The 11,511-nt window shown below is 33.8% G+C and overlaps 1 protein-coding gene across 1 annotated transcript; it reads left to right on the top strand.

The window, feature by feature from the left end:
• Positions 1-5,661: 5,661 nt before the first annotated feature.
• On the top strand, positions 5,662-8,414 carry LOC107664141 (calcium/calmodulin-dependent protein kinase II inhibitor 2-like). The gene is made up of 2 exons (XM_016454600.1): positions 5,662-6,218; positions 7,336-8,414. The coding sequence occupies exons 1-2, from the start codon at positions 6,050-6,052 to the stop codon at positions 7,404-7,406; spliced, it is 240 nt and encodes a 79-aa protein (XP_016310086.1). The 5' UTR covers positions 5,662-6,049; the 3' UTR covers positions 7,407-8,414.
• The last annotated feature ends 3,097 nt before the right edge of the window (positions 8,415-11,511 follow it).

Here is an 11,511-nt window from a genome sequence, read left to right as displayed (position 1 = left end):
ACACAAAAATATATATATAAATATATAAATATATATATATATATATATATATATATATATATATGTATCTTGGTACATACATACATACATGCATACAAATAACCATATATGACACAAGATAGTTATAGAAGTTCACAGAACTGACTCAGCAACAGCGGAGTAAAACTGTTTCATCTGAGCATGTTGCACTTTAAGCATTATCGTATCGCATATCGAATATCGCATTATTTAACGAGTTATCGCATATCGCATTTTTCTTCAATATCGCACAGCCCTAATTTATTTGCTCATTTTAAGACGTTAACTTGATGTTTTGTGGTGCCCTTTCATTATTTTTATTTTGTTTGTTTTTTGTAAGAGCTTGAAAGGACTGTGGGTGTTTTTTTTTTCTTCCATACATTCAAATTTCTCATCTGAAGTTTTAATCTGAATTATTAAATCTCTAAATGCCAGGGAAAGTTAAACCAAATCATTTTGTTCTTTGTTCTTCAATATGTTTGATATTAGTTACGCATAATTGACAAAAAAATATTACAATGGACTGAAAATAATAAAGAACTTCTGTTCTGTAGTGGATCAGTTCATGTGATGTAATCTGAATTTGCAAATAATTGATGCTTCATTTCCATGAAGCAGCTGTGTAAATGTTAGAGCAACTTTTCTTTCTACCAGAAGAATAACTAATATATACTTGATTTGGAAAGGACACAATGACGTATTAAAAGTCTGCACAGTACCAAAAGTCTGTACAGCCAAAATTTTACCACTAAATATTTAGAAATATATAAACTAAATGTTTCCTAATTAATCTTGAAGGGCCAAAATGAAGGTGGTAGCTCATTTTTTTGGAGTTCAAACCTACCACCGTTCAGTTATATAACCATATCTTTAATCACTAAGGTACACTGGACAAAAACAAAGTGAAAGGGGTGGAGCAGCGGCACGCAGGTGATGTGTATTAATGCGGATGGAGAGGAAGCACATCCTAAAACATCAGTCATTTTAGACGACAAAAGAAGCAAATGCAGTATCTCTCACCCAATGCCGTCGCAACAACTGCACATTTTCTTCAGAATTGTACTCGTACAGTCTCCAGATGTTTTCTTAACAGCCTTAAACAGCCTTTTTTTTGTCGACAACTGTGAAAGAGTCCTGAAAGAGAAGAAGGTGAATCGCACAACAGACGTCTGGTAAATGTTCGAAATATGTATAAAATTATGACTTAAAAGTATTAATATATGTAATTATTAATTATTATGAATAGCTTGTATGGTACGCAGAATCATTTAACTTTAAGTTTACTAAACAGGCTTCAGTTACTGACTGGATGTTTGTGATATGAATATATAAATGTGTAATACATATAAGTGCAATACGGTATTGTGCCTGACTTATCAACCAGATAAAAAGCCATGGATCAGAACAAAAGGGGAAAAAATCAGTAGACAATTGGCAACCAGTTGTCACACTAAAACTGTTCATATCGAGCGTGATGCAAATTGTCCAGAAATGTTTGCATAGCACTCTTTTTGCTATGCTCAACAAGTTGTGAGTTGTTTTGTGCAGAGTAAATAGAAGATATATTACCTATTAATTACTTAAATAAAGTTTTCACAGTTTTCCACAGTTATATTTTTCCCAATCACACACAAGGAAGTCATTCACTTCCTTCAATGCAAAACACAAGCCATCACTGAAATGTAGCAGTGATCTCACTCTCATGTAACGGAACAATTAAAGCAAATAAGATCATTTGAAAGTATAATGATGATGATAATAGTGATTTAGTTCATAATGAAAATACTACTAGGTACACTACCATTCAAAAGATTAGGGTCAGTAAGATTTTAATTAATAATTTTATTCAGCAGGGATGCATTAAAATAAAGAAAAGTAACAATTAAGATTTTTTTTTAAATATATATATATATATATATATATATAGAAAAAATGCCTTTAGTTTTATTATTTAAAATAATAAAACTAAAATAACATTAGAACATAATACAAAATTATAATTTTTCTCTCTACTTCTCTGTGCTCTTCCCTCCTGCTGTTGCTCCAAACCGACTTGATGTTAAAACATTACAATGAAGTGGATAGGTTTGCTCATACAAATGAATATTTGAATTAAGATCCAGCTTTCTAGATATAGACTCTTTAGGTTCCATATATACAAGCTGCTAGGCGCTGTGATGGGTTACCCACTAGCTTGTGTCTGCATATCAATAAATAGTTCATTTTGTGCTTTCTGTTGCTACAACATTAGGAAATTACAGTCAGATCATCTCAAAAGCATGTGTTTTGGCAGATACAACACGAGCTACATTGAGAATGTGGAAAAGATCTGAAAACAAATGATTTGGAATGTTATGCATGTTAACTGCAAAAGAATTAGGAATTAAGGTGAAGAATTAGGTGTGAAATCACCAGGAACCATTTAGTCTCCAGCGCCACCATTTTCCAGAACTGCAATCTACCTGGAGTCTCCAGAAGTACAAGGTGTCAGGTTCTCAGAGACTTGGGTTAAGTATAGAATCCTAAAAAATGACCCCTACTTAATAAGAATCACATACTGAAGTGTAGTAAAATACTTGAATTAAGATTTTTTTTTAAATATATATATATATATATATATATATGTGTTACAAAAGAATTCTATTTCAATTTTTATTTTAAAAATATATCACGGTTTCCAAAAAGATATTGTTTTTAACATTGATAATTATAATAAATGTTTTTTGAGCAGCACATCAGCATATCAGAATGATTTCTGAAGGATCATGTGACACTAAAGACTGGAGTAATGATGCTGAAAATTCAGCTTTGCATCACAGGAAAAAATTATGTTTTAAAATATATTCAAATAGAAAACAGTTGTTTTAAATTGTAATAATATTTCACAATATTACTGCTTAATCAAATAAATGCAGCCTTGGTGAGGATGAGAGACTGAAAGACAATAAAAAAAATCGTACTGACCCCAAAATGTTGAATAGCAGTGTAAATATGGTCCTGGTCTATATATGAATACTACAGCGATATAATTGCATTTGAAAAATGTTCCAATTTTGTAGTAAATTGCTTCTTTTTGCTCTGCTTGTTTGTTGCTGCCATATGGCTTTTGACAGCTTGAACATCTGGAAAATAATTCTTTCAAAATGATGCATTTTGCCAGCTTGACTGGTGTAGGCAAGATGGTGCAAGACAGCAACCTGGTTTGTGCTCCACCTCCGGACATACAGCACTTCCTCACTCTTTACTCCATCCTGAAGAAGCAGGAGAGTGACCTGTGGTTCTGGAGGCTCTTGAAAGTGATGTTCGGTCTGACCGTCTGCTCCATCTTCCTCTACAGGCTGCACAGGAAACCAAGGAGAAGAGTTAGGAAGTTCAGACATATACAGGAGCTGTTCAGGATAATGCAGTCTGTCAGAGTTCAAACCAGTCTCATCTCTAAAGATATTAATTAGAACTAGAGGCTGCTGGTTATGAAGTGTTGGGGGATGTTATTTTCTTTGCTACAATCTTTGTTAAATGGGACTGTCTAAATATATTATATTAGCTATGTATATTTAACAAACAATATTATAAAACATGTAAACAATTAAAGAACATGCACATTTCTCTAGTTTGCATTAATTGCACATGAAAAAATAGTACTATTGTATATGACCAATAGATGGAGCTAAATACCTTTCTGTCTTTACCATCACACTTTAATCTTGGAGGATCACTATGGGTTGGTTAGTACTGAGATAACCATCAACATAATGCCTTAAACTATTAAAACCACCAGAAATCTTCAAAACCTCTCTAGCTCGAGTAATAACTACAGATGAAATCATATAAATCACTAATAAGCCACTAATGATTTAAGTCCAGATTGTAGTCTATAGCCATAAAATAAATTAATATTATAGGCCTACAATATAACAGAATATTATTATGAATATGACTTTGAATTAACATTAGTATTATATAACGGTAGGTGATGTTTTTAATAAAAGTGTTACAGAAGAAATCAAGTTTTTTTTAATTAAAAACTATGAAAAAATGTTACAGTGAAAACATAAACTGGTTAACTGTATAGCTTATATGTACATAAAACATATACTTTGAATGTATAATTTGTGATTTTATTGTACACTGTTTAAAAAAATGTTTTGTATCAATTTTAATAGCTAAGATTTTAATAGCTCAATTAATATATTAATTCCTGTAATCCTGTAAAAACACATCATCATTGTATTTTTATGCTAAAGTTCTGGTGAACACAGTAGCCTTTTTTTATATTTCACAGTAGCTATATTACCTGTCTATATGAGTTTTGCTTAAAGGCACAATTGAGATTAGATTATGAATTTCAAGGAATAGTTCATATTATGAAACTTTACTCGACCTCAGGCTAGTCCAAGATGTAGATTAGTTTGTTTCTTCATTGGAACAAATTTAGCATTACATCACTTGCTCACCAATGGATGCTCTGCAGTGAATGGGTGCCATCAGAATGAGAGTCCAAACAGCTGATAAAAACATCACAATAATCCACAAGTAATCCACACCACTCCAGTCCACCAATTAACATCTTGTAAAGTGAAAAGCTGTGTGTTGTGGCTAAAATACAAGTCCTCCTTCCATAATATTGTTTTCTGGATTATTGTGATGTTTTTATCAGCTGTTTGGACTCTCATTCTGACGGCACCCATTCACTCCAGAGGACCCATTAGTGAGCAAGTGATCTAATGCTACATTTCTCCAAATCTGTTCAGATAAGGAAACAAACTCATCTACATCTTGGATGGTCCTGCACAGGGCCGGAGTGGGACTCATTTTCAGCCCTGGGGTTTCATGCCTTAGACCGGCCCACTTTGTTTGTTTGTTTTTTGTACTGGCCTTTTCAGTTCCGCCTTTGCGCTTTCTATTATCCATTTTTTTATCTATTATTTTTTGCTCGCATATCTCCAACAATGACTTTTTTTTTTTGAGTAAGGTCAAAAAAACCTGTCAGGGGAGTCAAAAGATTAGATTAGATTAGATTCAACTTTATTGTCATTATGCAAAGTACAAGTTCATAGCTAATGTTGATCATTATGTTATCAACATAATTATCAACTCATAATTATGTCATTATTAGGGTTGCCAATTAACTTCAGAAATGGAAAATAAGGGACCATTGTGATTTTTTTAAATCTTATTCTTCAAGAATTCTTGTATTCTTGTAGAAAATATGAAAAGAAAATAAGGGACAGAATAAGGGATGTTCCAAATATTTGTGATGTACCATAATGTAGGCCTGCAGTTAAAAAGTTCTCAGAAATAATCACAATTGTTTTGCTTCACCTATTTATGTACAATTATTCTAAAAAGAATTTTAATGTCCTACAAAAAAATGTCATCGGCCTCCCGGTGCTCACAATTAGCCAATCCGGGCCTGGCCCTGCATGAGGGTGAGCACATTTTCATTTTTGGGTGAACTACTGTGGGATTCGATCCCACAACCTAAACCCATGTCACCCATACGCATGTTCTAAATGGTTACTTACTCAAGAAAAATGATGACACAGCATGAATCTACCCTAAGTCAACCCCATCGTTCACCACTAAGCCACAGTTCCTATGTGCAAAGACACGAATGCAACAAGCTTCTGGGTGGCAGTGGTGGTAAGTCACGAATCAACCCCAGTGGGATTCAAACCCACATCCTTGTGGATATGTTTAACCACTAAACCACAGCACCCAAGTGCTGCAGGCAGCAGAGTGAGGTGGAGGAGGGGGATGGAGTGACGTCTCTCTGCTCTCTGAGGATCTGCGTGTGTGTTTTTGCATCGCGCTCCTGTTTTGCATCTACATCAGTTTTTCCGAGCGACTCCTGCTCATCGCCTGTAAGTAACGACAGGAAAAGTGAGAGTGACTCCCGTAGTATGAAGGTAAAATACAGCTGCATCTGATCGTGACAGTGAGGTTCTCGCTCGCCGTTCGTCTACAGAGCCCTCGCGCGTTAGTTATCGATTCTTCCCGTATCTCTTCATCGATTATTGTGACCGGGATCATGTCAGAAGTGCTCCCTTACGAAGAGAACATCTCTCATTATGGCGACGATGGAGATGAAGAGCAGATATCCCTCACCTGTCGTCTGCAGAACAACAGCGGTAACTTCTTCAGTTCTGGGCAGAACAAACGAGCTCCGAAACTCGGACAGATCGGACGCAGCAAGAGAGGTGGGAAAACCACTTACTTTCGTTGTTTCGTTGGTGAAATAAAACTAGGAGTTGGTTTTCTAGTCTTAAAACATATATTAATGTTGTCATATTCAGCAAACTAAAAAAAAATACCTAATTAATGAGTCGAACTAATGCCTTCTTTTCACCATTACCTTTGATATGATGCCGTGCCTTAAATATGCTAATTTATGGCATCACGTGATGATGTCAGCGTGATGCGTTTGCTTGTTTACTTTTGCCTGCTTGTATTCATACGAGTTTTCATCTCATGGCAAATTGTTTAGTTTTCTAGTTAAAAGATGGCTAATTGACTAATCGAAACTTTTTTTTTCGTAAAAGTATAGACATATATAGCTAAGTATAGACATATATAGCATTTTAGGTGCTGTAACTGTAATTTCGATAACACTTTTTTCAGAATTTTCTAAAAAGAACAAAAAATACATAATATTTTTGTGAAAGGGACTGAAATGTAACTCATTATTTACTGATAAAGTTATATATATATATATATATATATATATATAAACTAGCTTCAGGGCTAGTTTATATCAGTGAAATCATCAGTGAAATTTCACATATTCGCCGGTGCAAAAAAAAAAACGAAACTACAATCTAAGCTGTTTTTTTTATATTTAATTTTATTTTATTTCCTTCTTTAAATTTTATTTGACTTTTATATTGTTTTTATTTCACAGATAAACAAACAAACAATAAATCAATAAAGCTATGGATTCTTAGCCATTTTTAATCACCATGTCACTTTATGCAGTTCAATTAAAAGTTTTTAAAATGTTAAAAGTAGAAATATTATATTTAATGTTAGTCCAGTATTATCAGGTCATACCAAACAACACACTGAACAATGGTCGTAGAATTAGAAAATGTATATTTAAAATAAATGAATTATAGCATGTCATTCTGTTTCATACATCAGTATCATGTTCATTCTTACATTAGTCAGTTTCATCCATTTATTACATTTTTTTTACATTTATTTGATTTATTTTTTGCAGTCTGCAAAGCCTGACTGTCATATTCTTGTCCTAAAGTCTTGTCATTTCTTCAAGGGCGTCACGTTTGACCCCAGTGCCCCTTGTGATTTCTCTTTCAGTTGTCATAGAAGACGACAGAATTGATGAAGTCCTGAACAACACGGCAGAGAAGTCATCGGCGGGAGTGTAACGCACAAGAACGTTGTTAAAGCTGCAGGAAATCGTGGGTTCTGTGCATTCTGCATCGAAAGCACTTTGCAGTCCCTCTTAGTATGGGTTGAATTACACGGTGCGGCAGCAGGCGAGGAGAACGTCCTGCTGCGGGCATCCAAAAGGAGGAAGCGGAGGTCTGTCTGCTTTCTCTCTTTAAGGGCATGTTTCATATCCCTTCTTATAAAGTGACATCCTACACTGGACAAACAAGTCCTATGTTGTTTAATACATGTGGAGTTGGTCTGTAGTGGTCCAGATTCAGTTTATATTGTGAGAGGAATGCATTGATATCACAAGCACAAATCTGGCAACTTTCGTTCTTTATTTTGCTGTGAGACTGAGCACTTGGTTTCTCCGTATCTTTTTGTGCACAATGAAAGTGTTTTTCACTTTAAATATCCTAATTATGCATTATGATCTCTTGGATACATTTTTGGTTCTTTTGCAGGGACGACAGACTGAGCAAATGTCTTTTATAGGATGAGAGAGGAAAGACTACTTTTTTTTAAATCCATTTTTTTTCATGTTGCATATTGTAATTTTTTGATGTGGCTGCAAACTGCCTGCTTAGCCTGAGTTCAAAAGCTTATTTTTATATCAAAGAGCTATTTCTGAGAAAGAAAAAAAAATGCTTATTCGAGTTATAGTCGTAGCACTTTCAAACGTGGTTGTCACAGCTTTCAGCTAAATGGATTTTGATCACTTCTGTGCCAAAATATGCCAGTTGACTTGTGTTTCCGTTCACCCGAGTAATGTGAAGTTTTCCAGGCCAGCCTCATATATGTTTCAGGGCTTTTTTAACTGCTTTTTTGTTTTGCATGAGACAGGCACAAACGCCTCCTTCTGTGGCAGTGAATTACTAATATATTTACAGTAATGTTGCTCTGAATGACAAACCTCAGACTCTTGAATATTGTGTATGTTGCACTTACTGTTAAACGGCTATATTTGCAATGAAATGTATCACCAATAAAATGTGATTATATAACAGAACTCCACCACCCTCATTGTACACTATGTAAAATTTCTTCTCTTTGTTGAAGATGAAGCTTCGGCCTTGATTTCCTCTTTTATCAATTATAAGGTGGAGCTTTTCTAAAACAAATGCTTTCTTATTAAAACAGGCCTGTTCGGATATAAAAGTTGTCGGGTCAGTAACGAGAAATGCATTTCAGTTGTTTAACCCGAAGCATGTGCTTCAGTCTCTTAAAAGGTATATTCTATGTTCAATACAAGTTAATAAATAAATCAGTGTAAAATAGTTTAACAAATCAAATATTGACCCTAAAATGAGCACACACAAAAAAAGTGTCTACAATGATTGCTTTTGCAATAAAAGCATATTAAAGCCAGACACTGCACTAAAGTAGATGTTAAACTACCCAGTTTCTAAAGATAACTTTGAGATTTAAACTATGTTAGCGTTAGAGTTTCAACTACTATCAGGATCATATAAAGCATGTAAACCTGGTAACCTGGTAAAGAATTCAATAAGCTACACCTACAGGAATTACACACATATTTCATAACTAAAAGTTTGTCTGGCTAAAAAAAAAAATGCTTAAAGGGGTCATATAATGTGATTTCAATTTTTCCTTTCTCTTTGGAGTGTTACAAGCGCTTGGTGCATAAAGAAGATCTGGTTTTATGTTTACGCGGCGCGATGCAACGCAACGCGTAAAAAGACAGTATAAATCATTATAATCCGTAATTATGTCCCCACTGGATGCAACAAATGCCTCGTTTGTAATGGGTTTTAATGTTTTTGTCTCGTCGCTCCGGCCGGGACACGGCATCACAGTATGGTAGGGGCGTAACATTTCCGTCACACGCTTGAGGTATTCGGCCAATCACAACGCACTGGATAGCTGGCCAATCAGAGCACACCTCGCTTTTCAGACCGATGAGCTTTGTAAAAATCGACAATGTTGTGGAAAATTAGTATGTGGAAAATAATGTGTTTTTTTAACCTTAAACCACATAAACACATTTCATTACACCAAATACACCAAATAATGTTATAATGTTTTAGCAACATCATATGACCCCTTTAAAAGATGATGATGATGATGATGATGATGAGCTTTACAGCTGAAATAAATCACATTTTAATTAATGTATACTACCATTTAAAAGTTTGAGGTCAGAAAGTTTTTTTTTTTTTTTAAGAAATGAATACTTTCATTCAGCAAGGACGCATTAAACTGATCAAAAGTGACAGTAAATACAGCAAAAGATTTCAATTTCAAATAAATTCTATTCCTTAGAATTCATCAGATAACCCTGAAGAAAAACGTATCACGGTTTCCACAAGAATATTGAGCAACTCAGCTGTTTTCCACATTGATAATAATTAGAAATAAGAAATTCTTGAGCCACAAATCAGCAAATTAGAAACATTTCTGAAGGATCATGTGACACTGAAGACTGGAGTAATGACAGGAATAAATTACATTTTAAAACATATTAAAACAGAATATATTTATTTTAAATTGTAATAATATTTCAGAATATTTACTGTATTTGTGATCAAATAAATGCTCACACTTATCCCAAACTTTTTAACGGTGATGAAAAATGTTACATTTCCACTTTTAATCTAAAACATAAATTTGTAAATGTTTTCTAATTCCTATAGAAACATTCAGATTCGACATTCAGATTTATCCTCACCACAATGGCCAACCAATCAAACCTACAAACTTAATACCAGATTATTTACTCAGAACTGAGTTTGTTGAGCCACTAAGTCCAGATTCTACTGAAAGCAACCTGTAGTTCTTCCCTATAGCAGCTCATTAGGACCCCCCGGATGAGCAGGTAATCAGGTGAGAGAAAAGTCACAACAGTTCATTCTCTCTTTACGCTTAAAAGCTTCAATGGCACCATTTGGACAACATGAGAACTGGGTTTACTAACTCAATTACAACATTTCCACCCTATTTTCTCAAAGGAAATGACGCAGAGCTGCTCAAATGAGCGGTTTATAGAAAACATGAGGCTGCAAGGGAAATAGCGAAGAAATCGATGAAGAAAGTAAAAAAACTCAGTGTCTTTGTGTTGCTTTGAAAGGCTGTGCAGTATCTGCTCTCTCTCCCACATTACTGAACTCTCTCTAACGTCACAAGTGAGCTGAACGTACTTAGAAAGCACTAGAACGACTTTACAAACTGAGTTCAGCTTTTTTTCACTTTCATTTTTATTTTAAACTGCTGAGTGCAAGAGGAGAAAGAATGTGATGTTCCTTCTCTGAACATGCCCTCATAACACATTATGCTGCTGAAATGATTTACTTGTAAACACATTTTTGCTTTTCACTGAACAGCACCGAATAAATCAGTCAGAGAAAATCAGAGACGATACTTAGGTCTGTGAATATGTTGTTGTGCGCATTACAATTACTGTACAATTTCTGTAAAATGTTAGCGATTTAAATGGAAAAAGAATACAAGAAAGCCATAGCAAAATCTTTTAATTGACAACTTTAAGTTACCTTAGCATATATTGGGGGGAAAAAAGTGTAATTTTAATGCATATTAATTTTATTTCACATTTTATTGGATTATCTGAATTTATGGTCAAATTAGATTAAAATGACATTTTAAAATATTATTAAAATTATACAAATTATGTACATATTGTTAAAATGATCTACTCATAATTTACAGTGAAAAGAGACGTGTCTGTGTGATGCATTATATTGGATTATTATTACAAATGTATTATTATTATCTATTATTTTAATAGGATTTTCTGTAAATATTTTCAAGCACAACAAAGATTTAAAAGGAAGATTAAGAGTGTATTTTCTTAAAAGGAACTTCAAAAGTAATTATAAATATTTAAAAAAACAAGTTTAATAAATATGTTATTATTTTATCTGTAATCTGTCCCCATGGTTAAAAAAAACTTTTATCTAGTATAGTGGGCCTATTAGTCATTAATCAGGATATTAGATCTAATATAATTTTTGTGCCGCTAGTCACCAAAAGGAACTGCAAAAATATTAATTTTCTTTAATATAAAAATATTTACTGTTTTTTTTATATATGTTATTATTTATTCATACACCGATCAGGCAT

The sequence above is a fragment of the Sinocyclocheilus anshuiensis genome, unplaced genomic scaffold (assembly GCF_001515605.1).
Source record: "Sinocyclocheilus anshuiensis isolate Anshui unplaced genomic scaffold, SAMN03320099.WGS_v1.1 scaffold67, whole genome shotgun sequence".
In the NCBI taxonomy this organism is placed as follows: Eukaryota; Metazoa; Chordata; class Actinopteri; order Cypriniformes; family Cyprinidae; genus Sinocyclocheilus; species Sinocyclocheilus anshuiensis.
The sequence above is the reverse complement of the archived record's forward strand: the minus strand, read 5'-3'. Positions and strand labels throughout refer to the sequence as shown.